The sequence below is a fragment of the Lissotriton vulgaris genome, chromosome 12 (genome assembly GCF_964263255.1).
Source record: "Lissotriton vulgaris chromosome 12, aLisVul1.2, whole genome shotgun sequence".
NCBI classification, from domain to species: domain Eukaryota; kingdom Metazoa; phylum Chordata; class Amphibia; order Caudata; family Salamandridae; genus Lissotriton; species Lissotriton vulgaris.
This window is the reverse complement of record NC_141700.1, coordinates 604596558-604617634: the sequence shown is the minus strand read 5'-3', so window position 1 is coordinate 604617634 and position 21077 is coordinate 604596558. Positions and strand designations below refer to the sequence as shown.

General features: G+C 50.1%; 1 protein-coding gene across 1 annotated transcript in view; it reads right to left on the bottom strand.

Annotated features, from left to right (window-relative positions):
* The window catches only part of AP1G1 (adaptor related protein complex 1 subunit gamma 1), a 390402-nt gene that overhangs the window by 126579 nt on the left and 242746 nt on the right, over nt 1-21077 (bottom strand). Inside the window, exon 9 of the mRNA XM_086945529.1 lies at nt 17973-18056. Within this exon, the coding sequence (XP_086801655.1) occupies nt 17973-18056 (84 nt within the window). The remainder of the gene's footprint in view (nt 1-17972; nt 18057-21077) is intronic.

Here is a 21077-nt window from a genome sequence, read left to right as displayed (position 1 = left end):
ACGGGGAGGATGGGTGGGGGGTGGGGTAAGGAATCTATCACTAGTAATGTTTCTTACAGATATATCATAACCGAAGGTAAGTAACTTGTGCATCTGAAAGAAACACGTTAGTTATAGATTCCTTACCTTAGAAAAGATACCCCAGCAATAACAACCCCGGAGGTGGGTCTGCAAACCAAGATCACACCAAAAAATCCTGGAGAAAAGAACGGCCAAAGTCTCTCTGGACTTGGCTTTCTAAGCAGTAATGCTTGGTAAACATGTGCAGCGAGGCCCACATAGCTGCCTGACAGATGTCATGCAAGGGAACTCCCCGTCCCAAAGCAGTAGTGGCTGCAGTCGCCCTGGTAGAATGGTTGCGCAGCCCCACCGGAGGCTCCTTTTTAGCCAAAGAATAACAAGCCTTTATGCACAGAACGACCCACCGAGATGGTCCGCTTGTGCACGGCCCAACCTTTCTTGGCACCCACGTAGACAACAAAGAGCTGGTCATCCACCCGGAACGGTTGTGTGGTACAAATAGAATGAGCGCACACATTTAGGGTCCAGACGGTGGAGCCTCTCTTTCGAAGGATGCGGAGGTGGAAAGAAGGTGGGCAAAGTGATGGTCTGACCGATGTGAACGGCAGTGACAACCTTTGCCAGAAAAGAAGGAAGAGTCCTTAGAACAGCTTTGTCCGATGAACGGAGAAAAAAGGAGGTTTAGAAGAAAGAGCCTGGAGCTCACTCACTCTTCTGGCAGAGTTGATGGCCACCAGGAAAGCTGTCTTTAAAGTGAGAAGACGTAGAGGACAGTTGTGAAGTGGCTCAGAGGGAGCACACATCAAATATGTCAAAACCAGGTTCAAGTCCCACTGAGGCATTATGAAAGGAACAGGAGGGAAAGATGAGTAATGCCTTTTAACACCTTGGCTGCTAGAGGTTTTCCCCTCCTGTGCTGCATATGCATGATCCCCATTGTTCATGACTAGCTCAGCTCGTCATAAGCACACGACCAGTGTACTGCATGACGAGCTGAGCTCGTCATGAGCAGCGAAGGGGTTAAGAATCTATTTACAACAGGTGACTTGAAAAGGGAAGGCTGATCTGGAAGCCGTAAAAAAGCTGAAATGGCCGAGAGATAGCCCTTGAAAGTGCCCAGAGCAGAGCCCTGCTGGGCTAAAGAAAGGAGAAAAAGAAGGACCTCTGAAAGAGGGACAGAAAGGGGAACTACAGCTTTTGCTGTGCACCATGCCACAAATTTATTCCACCTGCAAGCGTATACCGTTTTAGTGGAGGGACCCCTGGCTGCCAAGATTACATCACAAACTTCAGGAGGCAGGTCAAAAGACGTCAACTGCCGCCGTTCAATCTCCACGCAAGGAGGTGGAGACTGGACATTGTCCAGGTGGAGGATCCTCCCCTGCTGCTGCGACAGAAGATCGTCCCGAAGAGGCAGTCGGAGCGGGGGATCGATCGCCATGCTGAGTAGCTCTGGATACCAAATTCTTCGAGCCCAGTCCGGAGCCACCAGAATGACTTGGGCCCGGTTGCGCTTGATCTTCTTTAGCACTCTGGGTAGAAATGGCGGAAAGGCTTATATTAGACCGCAACTACATTCGAAAAGCGTCGCCTAGCAAGTGCTACCTTGGAAATTCCAACGCGCAGAACTGATGATATTAAGCGTTCTCTTCCGTGGTGAATAGATCTAACCAAGGCTCTCGCCACTGCTGAAAGAGACCTTGCACCACGTCTGAGTTCAGACACCAGTCGTGATCCATCATGCACTGGCGGCGGAGTTCGCCCGACCTGGCGTTCAGTGAACTTGCCAGGCACTGAACCACCAGGGAAATGCCCTGATGTTCTAGCCATGTCCAGAGGCGCAGAGCTTCCTGACATAGGGTCCACGACCCCACCCCGCCCTGTTTGTTGCAGTAGCACATGGCGGTGGTGTTGTCTGTGAACACCTGCACTACTCTCCTTATGACAGAGGGAAGGAATGCCTTCAGTGCAAGTCAGATCACCCGAAACACCAGAAGGTTGATATGGAGCCAGGACTCAGCCAGAGAACAGAGGTCTCTGATCTCCACCTCTCCCATGTAGCCGTTCCATCCCAGAAGGGACGCGGCCGTCAAACAAGTTACTTACCTTCGGTAACGCTTTTTCTGGTAGATACAGTATCTGCCTGTGGATTCCTCACCTTGTGAATATCCCCCTGCGTCAGCAACGTTCGGAAAATTCTTTTGTAGCACGCCGGCGTTGATGACGTCATAGGAGCACGGCATCGAGCGCGACTCAGACTGATGTCACCGACTCCTTATAAGCCTACGTCGGCGTGATGACATCAGTTCCGCCCTTTTTTCTGTGCCTTTGAGGCACCCGGACGGACCAATGACAGTAGATATACACATGAACAAGTTACTTACCTTCTGTAACTCTTTTTCTGGTAGATACAGTATCTGCCTGTGGATTCTTCACCTTCTGAATATCCCCCTTGCGTCAGCAACATCCGGAAATTCTTTTTGTAGCTTCGCGCTGACGTGGACGACGTCATAGAGGCACAGCATCGCACGCGACTCCGCTGACGTCACCAACACCATAATAGGACCACGCCGGTGTGATGACATCAGTTCCACCCTTTTATCCGTGCTTTCGAGGCACACGGACGGACCAATGACCGTAGATATATACACAGTATACACAATACACAAATGTCAGGGTAACACACACAGTGTGAAGCAAATGCAGGAAAGCAATTGAAAGAAAACATTTCCTTGACAATAAAAAATATATATACATTACATTACAGTAACTCAGGTATAGAAGAGTGGACAACGGGGAGGCGGGTGGGTCAGTGAGGAATCCACAGACAGATACCCTATCTACCAGAAAAAGCGTTACCGAATGTAAGTAACTTGTTCTTCTGATAGATACATCTGCCAGTGGATTCCTCACCTTGTGAATACAGTCCCACAGCAGTCCCCACCCCCGGAGGAGGGTGTCCACTCTCCTATACCAGAAAATCCTGGAGGACAGAGCGCGCAAAGTGACAGTTCCTCCTCACCTCAGCATCCAAGCAGTAATGCTTCGCAAAAGTGTGGAGGGAGGCCCAAGTAGCCGCCCTACAAATGTCCTCAACAGGTACACCTCTAGACAAAGCAGATGTTGATGACTTTGCTCTAGTAGAGTGAGCTATTATACCCTCTGGAGGGGTCCATACCAGCCAAGGAGTAGCAGATCTTGATGCATATAATAATTCATCTTGAAAGAGTGCGCTTGTGCACCGCTCTTCCTTTCTTGCTGCCAGCAAATCCAACAAAGAGCTGGTCATCCACACGACAGTCTTTAGTCCTATTGAGATAAAAGCTCACCGCTAGGGTCCAGACGGTGTAGTCTCTCCTCTTCCTTGGAAGGGTGAGGGGGAGGATAGAAGGTAGGAAGGGTAATAGACTGTCCTAGATGGAAGGGAGTTACAACCTTCGGCAGAAAAGCAGCCCTGGTCGTAAGAACCATTTGTTCAGCATGAATGGTCAAGAATGGGGTCTTTGAACTAAGAGCTTGAAGCTCACTTACCCTACTTGCCGAGGTAATTGCGACCAGGAAGACCATCTCAATAGACAAAAGTCTCATGGGACACTTGTGCAAGTAGGTTAAGACAAGATTTAAGTCCCATTGAGGCACAATAAAGGGAGTAGGAGGGAATTTATTAGTGAGACCCTTCGGAAACCTTAAAACCACAGGAGATTTGAATAGAGACGGCTGATCCGGCAAACAGAGAAATGCCGAAAGATAACCCTTGACTGTAACCACAACAAAACCTTGCTGCGCCAAAGAAAGAGCAAACTGTAGTATATCAGACAAACGAGCCTTCAAAGGGTCAACGTATTTCTCTCCACACCAAGAGAAAAATTTAGACAATCTGTACGAATAGATATTTTTAGTGGAGTCACGCCTGGCCGAAAGAATGACATCCACCACATCGTGTGGGAGAGAAAAGGAATTCAGGTTGCCCCGTTCAATTTCCAGGCATGAAGGTGTAGGAGGTGGGGGTGTAGAACCTGCCCCTCCATCTGAGAGAGGAGGTGGAGAAGATCTGTGTACCACACCCTTCTTGGCCAATCCGGGGCGATCAATATAACTTAGGCCCGTTCTTGGCGAATCTTCCTCAGAACCCGAGGAATCAAGGGTATGGGGGGAATCGCGTAAAGGAGTCTTGAGTCCCACCTCAACTGAAACGCGTTCCCCAAGGCTCCCCGCATCGGATACTGGAGGCTGCAGAATGACGGGCAGTGAGCATTCTCGCGAGTGGCGAACAGGTCCACCTGAGGAGTCCCCCAAGTCTGAAAGACGTGACGACCCATCTCCGGATGAAGCCTCCACTCGTGGTCGGCTGAGATCTGCCAACTGAGACTGTCTGCACGCACGTTCAGAACCCCCGGCCAGATGATTTGCCATCAGACAAATCTGATGGTCCTGATCCCAGGACCAGAGACGCAGAGCCTCTCTGCAGAGACACTGCGACCCTACTCCTCCCTGCTTGCTGACATACCACATCGCAGTGGTGTTGTCAGTCAGGACTTGAACCGACCGACCGCGAAGGGAAGGGAGGAAGGCCTTAAGTGCCAAACATATTGCCCGCAATTCCAGAAGGTTGATGTGTAGCAACCTTTCCTCTGGAGACCAAAGACCCTTGACCTCCAGATCCCCCAGATGAGCACCCCACCTTAAAGTGGATGCATCCGTTATCCCTGCGGCCACCGATGGAGAACCCATTAGATAAGTAAGCACCAGATTCAAGTCCCATTGAGGCACAATAAAGGGAGTAGGCGGAAACTTATTTGTAAGCCCCTTCAGAAATCTCAAAACAATAGGAGGTTTAAACAAGGACTGCTGATCCGGCAGGCAGAGAAAAGACAACGCAGAAAGATAGCCCTTAACTGTTGCCACAGCAAACCCTTGCCGCGCTAAAGAAAGTGCAAAAAGAAGTATATCTGACAAACGAGCCCTCAAAGCATCGATGGACTTCTCTCCGCACTAAACAACAAATTTGGACCATCTATAAGAATAAATGGATTTAGTGGAGTCACGCCTAGCCGATAAAATGACATTCACCACATCGTGCGGGAGAGAAAAGGAATTCAGGCTGCCCCGTTCAATCTCCAGGCATGAAGGTGTAAGGTCTGGAGGTGAGGGTGAAAAACCTGCCCCTCCATCTGAGAGAGGAGATCTGCCCTGTGAGGGAGACGGAGCGGCAGGCACGAGGAGAGGTGGAGAAGTTCTGTGTACCACATCCTTCTTGGCCAATCCGGGGCGATCAATATAACTTGGCCCTGTCTAGGCGAATCTTCCTCAGAACTCAAGAAATCAAGGGTATGGGAGGAATCGCGTAAAGGAGTCTTGAGTCCCAACTCAACTGAAACGCATCCCCCAGAGCTCCCTGCATCGGATACTGGAGACTGCAGAACGACAGGCAGTGAGAATTCTCGCGAGTGGCGAACAGGCCCATCTGAGGAGTTCCCCACGTCCGAAAGATGTGACGAACTACCTCCGGATGGAGCCTCCACGCGTGGTCGGCTGAGAACTGCCGACAGACTGTCTGCACGCAAGTTCAGAACTCCGGCCAGATGATTTGCCATCAGACAAATCTGATGGTCCTGAACCCAGGACCAGAGACGCAGAGCCTCTCTGCAGAGACACTGCGACCCTACTCCCCCCTGTTTGTTGACATACCACATCGCAGTGGTGTTGTCCGTCAGGACTTGAACTGACCGACCGCGAAGGGAAGGGAGAAAGGCCTTGAGTGCCAAACTTATCGCCCGCAATTCCAGAAGGTTGATGTGAAGCAACCTTTCCTCTAGAGACCAAAGACCCTTGACCTCCAGATCCCCCAGATGAGCACCCCACCCTAGAGTGGATGCATCCGTTATCACTGTGGCCACAGCTGGAGGCAGTTGAAAGGGCTTCCCATGAGACAGGTTGCCTTCCACTCCCCACCAAGTCAGATCTTCTGCAGTTTCTCTGGAGATCCTCACAGACTCCCTGAGATCTCCGTTGTGTTGATACCACTGCCTGCGGAGGCACCACTGGAGTGCCCTCATGTGTCAGCGTGCATTGTTGACCAACAGAATGCAGGAAGCCATCAGACCGAGCAGGCGAAGGACCTTCAGGACTGGAACGACCGCTCCATTGAAAAATAAACAAAACAACTCCTGTATGCAGCGAATCCTTTGAGGAGAAGGGAATGCACGACACACAGTTGTATCCAGTACCGCACCTATGAACAGGTTGCGCTGGGAGGGCACCAGGTGAGATTTGGGTACATTTATCGAAAAACTCAACCTGTGTAACAACTGAGTTGTCTCTTGCAGCTGATGGAGCACTATATCTGGAGACTCTGCTTTGATCAGCCGGTCGTCCAGATAAGGGAATACCGGAATCCATGACCTTCTGAGATGTGCAGCCACCACAGCCATCACCTTGGTGAAGACTCGAGGCGCAGTAGTATGACCAAATGGAAGGACCGCAAACTGGTAGTGTTGCGACCCCACCGTCAAACGGAGATATTTCCTGTGCGACTTAAGGATTGGGATGTGAAAATACGCATCCTGCAAGTCGATCGACACCATCCAGTCCTCTTCCAGCAGCGCCTGAAGAACCTGTGCAAGGGTGAGCATCTTGAACTTCTCCTGCTTCAGGTAAAGGTTCAAGATCCTGAGATCCAGGATTGGACGAAGCCTGCCATCCTTCTTGGGGATCAGGAAATAGCGGGAGTAGCACCCCTGACCCCTTTCCTGCTCTGGAACCACCTCTATCGCACCCTTTTTGAACAGTACCCATACCTCTTCCTGAAGGAGCAACAGGTGGTCCTCCAAGCAAAAACCCTAGTGTAGGAAGGTGGATACTTGACTATGGTTACCCCAGATTTTTTGCCTTGTGCTTAGCTGGTTTTCGACTTAGTTGGCCTGCTTCCCTGCTAATCAGGGCCCCAGGCTATCTGCTCTCTCTTTAAAATGGATTTCATGTACCCTAGGTGCATAACTAAATTGGCTTGGGTCACCTTATCAGCCCCTGTACAGTGCACTATAGGTGCCCAGGGCATAGGTGCATCCAAGGCCTACCAGGGGCTGCAGCATATCTTTTGCCACCCCTGGCTGGCTATCCAAATTAACACAACTGGCTGATCACTCAGCTGGGGCAAGGTGTTGTAATCACCCCTTGCTTAGATATAGTATACCTACATCTAAACCTATATCTGGATACATATGTACCTATAAGTCACTCCTATGGCAGGCCTTAACAATCCTGGAGGCAGAGTGCTTGGTTTTATGTGAGATGGTGCTCTAGCATGAGCTGAGCCTGTCTGCAGCTGTCGAGACCAACTCCCTTAGCTGTTCCGGGATATTGCCATACCATATACTCTTAAGTGCATTATAATCCTCGCGGTTACTTGCTAACTATGGTTTGGCTTTATCAAAACATGTCGTGTAAGGGGTTATACGCTTTGGAATACTACCTCCTCGCCAGTCCTGGCGACGTGGGTGGCATTCCACCCTTCTAGAGGGAGAAGACATGTTACTTTGCTAAAACGCGGTTAATCCTAACCAGAGCCTCAGCATCACAAAACGGATGCTGCTGCCACAGACACAAGTCTGACCTCCTATTGCTGACCGAAACTTGGCAGGGGAGGCCAGGACAAAAGGTTTCCTGTCGCAGGGAGGTGCTACACCTCCCCAGACAGGAGATAGTGGATTTTGGCAGGGTGGGCTGAATGAAACTAGACACTGCCTAGGGCACACAAGGTGTCCCATGCATAGTCCAGTTCAATCCGGTGCTGGGACCCTCCAGTCCCAGCTCTGGCGCGAAACTTGACAAAGGGAAAGGGTTGTAACCACCCCTTCCTGGGTCCCACCCATAGGAGGGACCTAGCAGGTGATCCAGCCCACAGATTGGGAATAAAGGTGGGAGCAGTGCTAGTGCACGCAGATTATCCTGACTGAAACTTATTAAACGAAACTCTGGACCCTTCGACATCCCACTCGACGTGGAAGACTGAAGAATCTCCCTTGTGGTCAAGGAGTGACCACCCTGTGCAAACCGGCACCATCCAGCGCCTCACCGTTTGCTTTGTTGCAGTTCCCGCCGGAACTCGAGCGACAGAGTTCGACCAGACCCAGCGTTCCTGCATTCCAACAGCCCGATCCACAGTCCCAGCAAGTCTGAGACCCGTGGAGGCGACCTGAAGCGTGGGGCCGGCCATCTTGGAAAAACTATGAAGTGCTGACCATGCAGCTCCCGAGGCTCCCTCGACGCTGTGCATTGGGGTTTGAGAAGCCCCAACCCCGAGCAGCTTTTGCACCAAAGCTCACCCCTCCACACTCTCCAAGTGCTGCTTGGGGCCCTTCTGCATCTTTCTGCTCGACGTGTTGGTCCGGTCGCTTGCCCGTTGGCTAGTGGCCCCAGTACCGACGAACCTTTGAATTTGCTCTGCCAGTCCGGTTGCTCTGGACTGGCCCTCGCTCCCCTGAAAAGGAGCACCCGCTCTGACCTTCCTGGTCTGAGTAAGAAGCGATCTTCGAATCCTGTGTGGGTTGCGCTTGCCAAGGTTTGTTTGCTCCAATCCGGAAGCCGACACCGCTGACAGCGAGAGCCTTCGTGGGACAGCTCGTGATCCACTCCTGGACATACTCTGTTCCCCAGAGTCCACGTGGCAGCGGAGACAAGCTTCACGACAACCACCTGATTGCGCCAGACATTGCCTGGTTCCTTCCTGGTTCCACCCTGGTCACTGCTGAGTGACCCAGACTCTGTCCCCTCTGCTTTCAGGTTCTCTACATCTTCGATCCTCCCTTGGATCGCACCGGACACTTCTCTTCTGGCCGCCTGCATCATCTTCATCTCCAGGCTCCATAGATCTACTCGACGAAAGCCGACACGACTTTGCACCTGTGCACCCGCTTCCTGTGGGTGAGGTAACTCTTGAAAGCCAGTGCTCCTGTAGTGGTATACACCTCTAGTGTCTAAGTCTAAAGTTTGGTATTTCTAGTCCAGTCGGAAGACTCCTAAAACTGTAACTCGATAACTTTTACGCACCATTGACTATGCATTGGTGCATGTGTGTGCTTTCAGCACTGCACCCGATTCCCGCGGGCTTTTCCCCGACTTCAGCATTGCTAGTCCCGATTAGTCCCAGCGATTCCCCAGGCCCTAGGCCTGACCACTGTTCGATTAGCGATACTTATACCACTTATTTAGTATATGGTTTGAGTGGCCCCTGGCCTCATCCAAATTGTGCAACTTTCATATGTTTTACTGTGCTTTTGTTTAAACGCTTGTGCTTCTATACTCAAAGAGTCTAGAGGATTATTCTGAGAATACATATATTTTTATAATATATAACTTGTGTGGTGTCCCTTCATTTGATATTACAGGATTGTGATTGGTATAACAGCTGGCTTCACATGCCCTCTTGAGTTTAGCCTGAAGGCTGCTTAGTCCATGCTACCCTTAGGATAGCTTTTGGGAGGGAATTCCAGAAAGGGAAGAGCATACCCATTCTCTACGAGATTGAGAACCCAAAGATCTGATGTAACTGATTCCCAATCCCGTAGAAAATAAGTACGCGGACACCCTACAGGACCCACATGATCCGGAATGGCGGATCTAGGGCTGCTTTGCTGTTGTAGGTGGGGGGTGAGTATTAGAGGAGGAAGTAGAGGAGGAGGAGGCTTGACGTCCATGAGGACGACCCCTTTGTCTACCCCTGTAGGACTTCTACAAAGGATTTTGTTGCTGCTGCTGCTGTTGGTTCTGCTTATAGGTACGAAAAGTAGACCTTCCAAACCCCTTGTACTTCTTGGTGAAAGAGCCTCTAGTCTGCAGACCCAAAGATCTTGCTGTCGCTCTGCTATCTTTAAACCTTTCCAAGGCAGCATCAGCTTTCTTTCCGAACAGGCCTATGCCATCAAAAGGCAAATCCATCAGAGCAGCCTGAACATCAGCTGAAAACTCGGAAGTCTTTAACCAAGCAGCTCTTCTAGTGGCAATCGAAGACCCCATGATCCTAGCCACTGAATCCGCTGTGTCCATACCACTTTGTATGACCTGACTAGCTGCAGCCGGTGTGTCAGATACCACTTCACTAAAGTTCTTCCTATCCTCCTCAGGAAGCTTAGATGATCGCTGCTTCACTGTGTCCATCAAAGCATGAACATATCTGCCTAGCAGACAAGTAGCATTCGTGGATTTTAGGGCCGTACTACTTTACGAAAACACCCTTTTCACATTTTGATCTGCTTTTTAGAGTCTTTATCTCCAGGAACCCGGGGAAAAGCACCTGCTGATTTCTTTGAGCAAGCAGCCTGGACCACCAAACTCTCTGGTAGAGGATGAATAGACAAGAATTCAGGATCTCCAGGTGCCACCCTATAGCGTCTTGCAACTGATTTTGACACCGCAGGAGCAGTAAGAGGCCTATACCAGACTTCCAATATAGGTTCAGTTAGAGCCTCAGTAAATGGTAGAGTTGGCTCAACCACAGAGGACGGAGAATGGAGAACCTCCGTAAGGATGTTAGACTTGTACTCCACAGATGGTAAAGTCAAATTTAAGAGTTCTGCAGCTTTCTTAATCACCACATGGTAAGGAGCAACATCCTTAGAAGGAGTATCAGATACAGCGGGCAACTCCCATTCCAGTGAAAGCTCCAAACCACTTGCATCCTGCAACTCTTCAAAGTAATCCTCCTGATCCTGAAGTTCGCCTTCTTCAACCTCAGGTTCCTCATAATTTCTCTCCTCCATAAGGCGCTGCGCTCTATGCCTCAACCACTCTATCCGAATCGACATCGTCGGATCCGCTAACGACACCGACGGAGTCGGGGCCGGCGTCGAATGAGGAGCTGGAGCCGCCTTTGAATGAGAATCTGGAACCGGCGTTGAACCTCGATTTTTATCCCGAGGTCGCTCCGGAGCCGGCGACGCCGTGTACGGTGTTGATGACCTCGGTGGAGCCGAGCAATGCCATGGGGGAAATCGGCGCCGGCATTAACGGCAAGAAAGGCGCTGGAGCATAAGCCTGAGGCACACCCAGATTAAATGACAATGGACCCATGGGACCAGCCGGTGCACCAGAGGGGTACATTGCTCTCGCATATACGCCATAAATGACGTTTAGAAAATGCAAAGGGTCCTGACCTGGCCTGGGAAACTGATGGTACGAACCCACTGGTTGCCCCTGAAGAGGCTGTACCGGATTCGACTCCTCCTGTTCCTCGGGTTAGTGTACCGGAGTCGTCGAAACCTGAGGAGCCTCAACTTCCTCTTCATCGTGCACTGAAGACTGGTACGGCTCCGGAGACGGATTCGATTACGGATTCGGTGTTGGCTCCCGAGTCTGTAAAGGCGAGGCCTCACCTTCAGGCTTACAAGCTGGAGAGGGAGAGATCATGCCCTTATGATGTCTTCGAGAAGATGACTTCTTTCTCGAGTACGAATCCCTGCCGGAATGGTGTCTCGAACTGTGCTTCTTCCTCTTATGCTTCTTTGAGGAACCTGAAGCATGCCCCGAAGCAGACTCCGACCGAGACCTCGACCTAGTCTTCGACTTTTCCCTCGATCGTCTTGATCTTGACCTCGAAGTCCTCTTGGTATCCTTACCCTAAATTTTGGCAAGAAGGAGTTTCGCCTCTCGTTCTCGAAGAGCCTTTGGGTTCATCTTCGAACCGGAACGACAACCCTGGACGTCGTGATCAGAGCCCAGACACCACAAACATTCACCATGAGGATCAGTAATGGACATCATCCTGGCACACGAGTCGCATAGCTTAAATCCTGTCTTCTTCGATGACATCTTCGACGGAAGACAGCACTCCAAACAGATACAGAACAAAAGTTCACAATAGTAACAAAGTTACTATCAGCACAATAGAAGATCCCAAGAAACCGTTAGCGTGGACAACGCGGAAAAAAGGGAACTGATGTCATCACGCCGACGTAGGCCTAATAAGGAGTCGGTGGTGTCAGTCGGAGTCGCGCGCGATGAAGTGCTCCTTAGACGTCGTCCACGCCGGCGTGCTACAAAAGAATTTTCCGAACGTTGCTGACGCAGGGGGATATTCACAAGGTGAGGAATCCACTGGCAGATGTATCTATCAGAAACTACTGTATGTTCTGGTTGGGGAAGAGAAAGGGATCTGCCATTGATCTATTTGCGAATTGTGAGCCACCACTGCAATTGTCGTGCAGTGCCTTCCGAGATCTGGATGTATTCGGGCAGGTTGCCCTGATGCTGTGCCTACCGGGACTTCAGGTCCCAGTGCAGAGCCCGCATATGCCATCTGGTATGATCCACTAGCACGATGCAGGAGGTCATCAGGCCACGGAGCCGGAGGGTCATCCTGACCGAATCCCTGGATAGAGGCTGAAAGATCGGAATCATAGCCTGAATATCCCGGACTTGCTGCTTGGTAGGATAAACCCAAAACTGCACCGAGTCCAGAACCAATCAGATGAAGAGAAGGGAACCAGGTGCAACTTCGGCACATTGATGGAGAACCCCAGCAAATACAGGAGGTTGGCCGTAGTCTGGAGGTGAGAGACGGCTGCCTGGAACGAGCCCGCCTTCAACAACCAGTCGTCAAGATACGGGAAGACTGGAACACCAGATCTTAACAGATGAGCTGCGACCACCGCCATCACTTTTGTGAACACCCGAGGGGCGCTGGTAAGGCCGAAGTGGAGCACGGCAAACTGAAAATTCTCGTGGACTACCGTGAACCGCAGGTAACGCCGGTGGGCCGGCAGGACGGGGATGTGGTAATACGAGTCCTGCAAGTCCAACACTACCATCTAGTCTCCTGGGTCGAGAGCAGACATGACCTGAGCTAGTGTCAACATCTTGAACTTCTTCGGGAGGAAGCTGTGAGATAGTGGCTCTATATACACTTGACCAGAATAAGGCACAGTGCGTATAGAGTCCACAAACCCCAGAGGTATAAAAGAGGTTAAAGCCAGGTCTGACCATACTCTCTACAGTGGTAGCTTGGTCGAGCAGTAAGGCAGTACCAGAGGTCAATGTAAAGCATTTGTTGTACACACACAGTCAGCAAAAGGTTTCACACACTCAAAGACTGAACTCCAGGCCAATTGCTTTTATATCTAAAGATATAGTTGTTTCATTTCTAAAACCAACAGGTATCAAAAAATATACTGTTCCCAATATGAGAGGTCTCAGATGAGTACTTTGCAGAAAGGCAAAAAACTTGGTAAATACAATAGGCACAGGGGTTGCAGTAGGCAACACAATGGATTTCCTTATATAAACACAGTTGATTACTCTGTAGATTACTTTGGTAATTCCAGGACTGGCTCCTAGGTTCAGTCCTGGGGTCTAAGCTGAAAACAGTTTAGCAAAAACGTTTTAGGTATTGTAGTAATTTTTCAGGAATAAAAAGCCATTTTAAAAGTTCACACTTAGAAACTTTTCAACAGGAATCTGGCAATGTTATCCAATGGGAGAAAATTCAGGTAGCAGGTAAAGTACGATCTTGTTACTTTTGTAATCCAGTACTGGTCTCCTAGGGCCAGCACTGGGGTCTCAACTCTAAACAGGTAAGTAATTACGTTTCAGTATTTTGTATGATTTTTAAAGAATATTTCTAGTTTTCAAAAGTAGACAGAAATGTCATAGAAAAGCAGACAATGGATTCCTATGGAGAAAATACAAGTAACTAGTATACCCGATAAGGATTACTTTTGAGGTTCAGTACTGGGCTACAAGGTACAGTACTGGCTTCTCTCCTGATCACAGGTGAGTACTTCGGAATTCGGGTGATTTTATATGAATATTTTTAGTTTCCAAAACTTCACACTTAAAAGATTTTTCGAGTCAAACCAGTCAATGTTCTCCAATGGCAGGTAAGTGAGTTATCGGTTTCCAGGTGAGTACTTGGCTGGTGAAGTTAAGGTTCTGGGCATAGACTCAGGGGTCCCCCAGGGTCCGGTAAGTACAGTTGGTTCACCCCCAGCGGCACAGGGGATGCCGGGTGCAGAGGTAGTTCGGCCCAATGTTATCTAATGAGGGAAGGGGGGCTCCGGTTGGTGGCTGCTGGCTAGCAGGCCACGCGACTGTGGGAGCTGGGCTCCTGGTCACTTGCTCAGGGCAAATGGGGAAGTAGGATAGGGTACAGGTTGCACTGCCAGGGGCACTCGGGCGGCTGGGTGCAGGGTGCTTTTGAACCGTCGGGAGCTCAATGTTATTCAATGAGGAACATGAAAAGGGAACAAAGGCTGCAGGCTCGGGGACGAAGGATCTTCTGGAGCGACCAACACTTCGAGGGGTAAGTTGGGGTCTTGGAGGATAGGTAGGCACCCAGGAGTTGGGCACAGGGGGCCGTGGGGCGCAGGGTGTCTTTTGAGGTCAGGAATCTTACCCTCAGCTGGTCGCGGTTGGAGGGGTCTCTGGTTCTGAGGCTGCAGGCGCCGTCGAGGATGGTCTTTGGGCACTGGACTTTGGGTCCCAGTCGCCAGGGGGACGTCCTTGTGGTCCTGGATCACTCGGGCACGGGCCCGGCGGGTGCAGAGTGGGTTGGTCCCGAGCTTCCTGGCTGGCACCAGGGGTGTTGTTGCGGCAGAGCCTCTGCTGATGGGAGTCCCAGGCTTTAAGAGGGTCAAGGCAGGCAGGGGTCCTCTGGGTGTCCCAAGGTTTCTGTCCGCAGGAGTCGCCGGGATTAGGCAGGAGCAGGTTCCAGGATCGACAGGCCGGTAGGGGTGGGGACAAGTCAGTTGTTGTCGTCCTGTTAGCAGCTGCAGGGGGGGGGTCTTCCTCCTCTTCATCTTCTTTCTTTTTTTCTTATCGGGATCTTAGGAAGGAAGGTTCAGGGAGCCCCTAAATACTGAATTTAGGGGTGTTACAGGTAGGGCAAGGACAGGGACCAATAGGCCCCTGTCCTGGGGTGGGTACACCCCCTAGCCTGCTCCCTCCTGTGGGAGGGGGGGCAGGATCCGAGCTGTGATTGGGCAGGGCTCCCCATCTTCAAGATCGTGCTTCACGTCGTCTCCCCCACCTGAGGGGTGGGGTTGGCATAGACTGGCACCCCCCCCCCCTTCCTGACGTAGTTTTTCCCACCAGTCTTCCCGCCAGAGTGGGGGTCAGAACTGGTGGGGGCCAGTTGCTGGGGGCAGCAATTGGTCTGGAGAAGCTCACAGATGCGGCATGCCTTTGAAGCTTCCCCCTGCCCATCCTGGGGGAGGAGACCTAGCACCTCGCCCAGGATGTGCATTGTTGCAGGCCCAGGAGAGTGGGGGCTATCCACCCAGGGGTCCAGCAACATGTCTGCTGTGTGGCAGCCTCTGCAGTCACTCAGCCCAGATGTGTATTGTAGGTTAGGTTTTCAGAGGGCATCTCTAAGATGCCCTCTGGTGCACTTTACATTAAATCCCACATTGCCATCAGTACGGGTTTAATGTGCTGAGAAGTTTGGTACCAAACTTGTCAGTCTTCAATGTAGCCATCATGGTGCTGTGGAGTTCGTAGGGACAACCTCCCAGCACCATATTCTCTTAATGGCATCACTGCACTTACAGTGCCCAGGAATGGCCCTGGGCACAGGGCTCATGCACCTGTTCCCACACCTCTGTCATAGGGCACCCAGCTAGAGGTGTGACTGAAGTATGCCAGGTCAGTGGGTTCTGTGGGCAAGGCACACAGGGGTGTGTGCCATGTCGACTCTGTTTAGTTCTGTTACTTAGACACTCAGCCTGCAAAGGCAGTGTGTGGGTGTCAGAGTACAGGGCCCCTGAGGGTGGCACAATAAGTGCTGCAGCCCTCAAGGGTCTTCTCTGGTCACCATGCCCTGGGTGCCTAGGGTACCATTTACTAGGGGCTGATAGGTGGCCAGAGATGCCAATTGGGTTTTAGTTTCAACACAGTTTTAGGGAAGGAACACAGGCCCTGGGTACCTGGTTGGCAGGAACCCAGGGCACACTCACTCGAAGCACATCAGCAGTTCAGAAAAAAGTGGGGCATACCAAGGCGAGAAAGAAGGCACTTTCTCACAGAAGCCGTTGACATCCCTGAGGTCCAAGATAGGACGCAGGCCCTTTTCCTTCTTGGGGACCAGAAAGTAGTGGGAATAGCAACCACGACCTACTTCTGGCCCAGGAATGCGTTTGATGGCCGCCTTGGCCAAGAGGGCCATGACTTCCTGCTGAAGAAGCGCTAAATGGTCCCCCAACATGGGGTGGTACTGAGGTGGCATGGCTGAAGGGATAGTCTCGAAGGGGAGGGAGTAGCCTATTTGGACTATTTGCAGCCCCCACCTGTCCGAGGTGATGCTGTGCCACTGGGGGAGATGATGGCGTATTCTGCCACCCACTGGCGTTTGATAGGCCTGAAAGGTCGTACTAGGAAGGTTTTGAAGTGGGTGCTGCGGGGGTGGAGGTGGACTGAACCGCTTCAGTGGTTCCCACGTCCGCACTGAGGTTGTTGCTGCGCAGGCCTGTGGCTCTGGATTGAACGTGTTCGGGCACCCATTCCGTGGCCACGAAAGGAGCGAAAAGCAGAAGGCGGAGGAGGGTGAGTGGCCGTCAGATAGATGGCCACCAACTACTTCAAGCTCAACACAGACATGACAGAAGTAATAATCTTCAGCGAGACACCTAGCTTGGACTCCACCTTGTGATCGGCTAAACTTTAACCCACACCCCTCCCGGCAACCCACACAAAGAACCTTGGACCAGTAATCCAAAACCAGCTCACTATGACCTGCTATGTGACTGTAGGTTGTACAACAGCAACACGCACTATCCTAGAATGAACAACCACCTGGCCAGAAGACTGTTGGCAGGCCGTACAAAACTTAGCCGCCAGGCTCACCCTCAACCTCTCATTCATCACCCGCACTTCACCTCAAAGAGCTCTATTTGGTCCCAGTTCACAAACAAGCTCTTTTCAAACTCCTCGCACACACATACAAAGGCTTACACAATGTTGACCCCACTTACCTCAACAACCGCTTTAACCTCAGCAAACCTCCACGACACCTTCACTCAGCTGAATTCCTCCTTGCACGCACCCCCCCCCCCAACATCTCCAGTTCAAAGAACCAAATCGGGCAGTTGTGACTTCTCCTACCTCGCTCCTAAAGCTGCCTGGAATGACCCCACATCAGAGCCGCCTACTCAGATCTTGAATTCTGCAAGAAACTGAAGACCTGACTCTTCACCCAGCACCATCTCAGGCTCGGCCCATACAGCTTCTGCTTCAGTGGAAGGATACCCTCATGGGTGAGTTGTGCGCTGTACAAATGCACATAAGGTAACCATGCTGGGATAGGGGACTCAGAGCAATGCAGAAGAGTTTTTCACTTCCCCTATAAGCAAGGCACTTCGGTCTGCCTAGCAATATTCCCTATAGCCTTCAGACCATTTATTAAGAACATCCTCCAAAGGTTTCGCCTCAGTATTCACTACATGTTTCAATAGGGGCAAAACATCATGCTGCTCTTCTAAGAAGTTCTAAATTACAAACGATAGCGGACTTTTCTTCCACCTTAGAGAGCAGCCTTCTTATTGCCTCCAAAAGACTCATTAGTGAGACCTTAAAGTGCGATTCCAACAGAAAGAAATGACACCAGTACATATTTTGTGCACGTGCTCCCTTAAATTGAGATACTACTGTTCCTCAAACAAAGATGGAATTAAAGAAGCAGTACCATATTTTTCAACCTGCTCTCTTAAATTGAGACACTACTGCTCTTCAAAAAAGATGGAATTAAAGTACCACAAAGTCTCATGCTCAATTTCCATTAACACACTAACTACAAATACACATTCAATTACATTGTAACCACAGCCAACAAAGATTTTTGGTACGCTCTCACACATCTCTAAGATCAACCTTACACATTCTTGATCACTTTGGTCTACTTCCATTTACTGCACCCTATCACACTCCTCCAAACGTCTGTTTAGGCAGGTTACGGACTTCAGACATACCTGCAGCAATGTCATTGAAGAGCGGCTGTGACGATAACCCATCCAACAAGAATTGCGGCTGAGAAACTTGTGGTACTGGAGCACCTTCAAACAAAAGAAAAACTAACAATGAATCACAAGACGACAGCTCAACAGGGGTTAACATAAAAGTCTAATGTGTAGTACACAACAAGCAGCTCTTCTCTCAGACAGGTACTCCCTCAAAAAGGTAACCCAACAAGTTATCATATGCTGATAATCTGATTTTAATAGGCCATACATTATTAATTCCTTCTGCTAGTCTCCATGACTCCTTTCCAGCCAATTTTGCCTATGACGAATATCACTTGCCAAGCTTCAAATTACCTTATTGGTTTCCTTGTACTCCAGCACTTTCGAACTCTTGCAGAAATACGGTCTCCATTCCCATCAAACCTCAGATGAGCTTCACATCTTCATTCCCAAACTCCGCTTCCCGCCTCCCCTAGCCAGCCGAGCATCCAATTACTCACCCCCACCAAACCGAGATACACTGGTAGACCATCTACCAGCCTTTCCCCGATTCAGTTTCCTGTCTTACTCACATTTTGTATCTCTAGCCCCCAATAAAATCCAGTTTCCCTGCTCTTATCCTCAGTTTTGTGGATCTAGCCCCTTGCCTCCCTGAAGGAAATTGTCCTGGTCTTCTCGCTTCATGCCCCCCCTCACCTTTGCTCCCTCAACACCCTTTTCCTGTTGCCTTCCTTTCACAAGTTTCCTGTCTTTCCTTGTACTCCATCAATTTCGAACTCTCTTGCAGAAATCCGGCCTTCATTCCCATCTAACCTCAGATGAACTTCACATATTCTCCTTCATCATCATCATCTTCTCGCTTCATGCCTCCCCTCACCTTCGCTCCCTCAACACCCTTTTCCTGTTGCCTTCCTTCCACAAGTTTCCAGTCTTTCCTTGTACTCCATCTAACCTCAGATGAGCTTCACATATTCTTCTCGTTTCATGCCTCCCCTCACCTTCGCTCCCTCAACACTCTTTTCTTGTTGCCTTTCCTCCACAAGTTTCCTGTCTTTCCTTGTACTCCATCACTTTCGAACTCTCTTGCAGAAATCCTGTCTCCATTCCCATCTAACCTCAGATGAGCTTCACATCTTCACTCCCAAACTCCGCTTCCGGCCTCCACTGGCCAGCCGAGCATCCAAATACTCACCCCCACCAAACTGAGATACCCTTGTAGACCATCTACTAGCCTTTCCCCCATCCAGTTTCCCGTCTTACCCGCAGTTTGTAGCTCTAGCCCCCTTTGCCTTCCAATTTCCCCGCTCTTGTCCTCAGTTTGTGGATATAGCCCTCTTACATACATTCCTTTAGTTCTAGAATAAGGGTGAGATCCCTCAGTCACAAGGCCTCAGGTTGTTACGCAGATTTCGCCAGACCTCAGAAGCAGCAGAGGTAGCACATACACATGCTCCACTGGCTGGGAGGGGTCAGAGATGAGGCAGGCTCACTCTTTCTTTTTTCCCCACACAGTAAGTGAATGTGACCCCCAAAGGCAAATTCAGTATTTCCACAGGAATCACATCTGCCTGCAGGCAAAATGCGCTGCCAGCACACCCAGTTCTCAGGTCTCCTCGTGAGAACTGTGTGTGTAGTTCTGTCTGTGAGAATGGTCTGTGCAGCCCAGCAATGTCAGAATTAAGCAATCTAATTACCTTAATGATAATTCCATTAAGGTAATAAAACTGTCGAGCACCTGGCGGTGCTGTTAAAAGCAACATCCACAGAAGGTAGGTATGTGTGCACCAGTGACTTCTTAACGGAAAGCCTGGCTTGATTCTGCTCTAAAAGCGAAATTTATAAAGATGTGGATTTTACATTTTTGTTTTTACCAGAATATTTTGCCCATCCTTACTTGTGGATGCTGGGCAATCTGTTTGTAAAGATGCTATCCAAGCAGGACCTTCCAGCCAGCTTGGCCTAGGCACCCTCCTGTTCATCATGTCACTCCTCCTGGCAAGAAGTGGTCAGTTTCTCGTACCGGCAGGGAGTCCCTCTACTTTCCACTGGTGCATCTTTAAGGAGTTTCTGCACGCTTCCCGGAAATGGGAAGACTGGAGAGGAAAGGGCAACACTTCAATGCTTCCACTTCTGGGTCTGCAAAGTCTTCTCTAGTGTTGCCCTGAACCTCATTGGTAATTTCAAATCTATGAAAAAGTACTGCATGAGGTCATTACCTATTCTCTTCTAGTAGCCAAGCCTGACGAGAAGAAAGGCGTTATCTTGAAAGTCCAGTCCATTTGGTCTTCGAATCCTGGGGCAAAATCGTTGCAGCTTTTGGAGACCAAATTTGCAGGCTCACTGCTCTTATGTCCCTCCTCAGATTAGAGTAGGTTGGCTCAGGTCAATATGGAACGGCTCTACCTGGAGAGCCAGTGCTGAGGGGGATGCCAGTCACAGGCAGGCCTATTTCAAAATGGGATGGGCTGCTATCTGTTACATACCAGGCAAAACTCATTTTGATTGGGCATGCTGCGCCCTTTTACTCTCTGTAGACCTACTACTTAACAAAGAGAACCTCAATACAAGCCCATGGCATGATGAATTCAAAGACCTCTAGGAATAAGGACTAACCAGACAGCTTCAAAATGGACTCAATAGGCAGTCCCATGACCTGGAAAGAGAGAAAATGGATACCCCCGTGGCTACAAAACATGCTATGCCTAGATTTAGAAGTCCACATCCATTATCGCACAGCCCAGCGTAGAAGTCACTTTAAAAGGGAGAGCAGTCAGTGGGCTCAAATTACTATTGAGCTTGGAAGGGGAATAGTAGACTGAGCCGATTGGAAATGTACACCGGTAATGCAGCACGTTTCACAAACCTGTGCAGAATACCTTTGAATCAGCAACCAATTCTCTATTTACTACCCTGGGCAATCTTTGTGTTCCCTTGACCGATCAAGGCTAATTTCATGTCCGGCTCACAGCAGGACAAGTTACTCTGAGGACCAGCTGCCCACCTCCATCCCTACCCATGCTCCAGACCAGCAGCCTTTCTCATCCATGCTTTCCTCTCCCATAGACTGGTTTTCCATTTTCTGAATCATCTAAAGACCATATTCCAATGATCTAA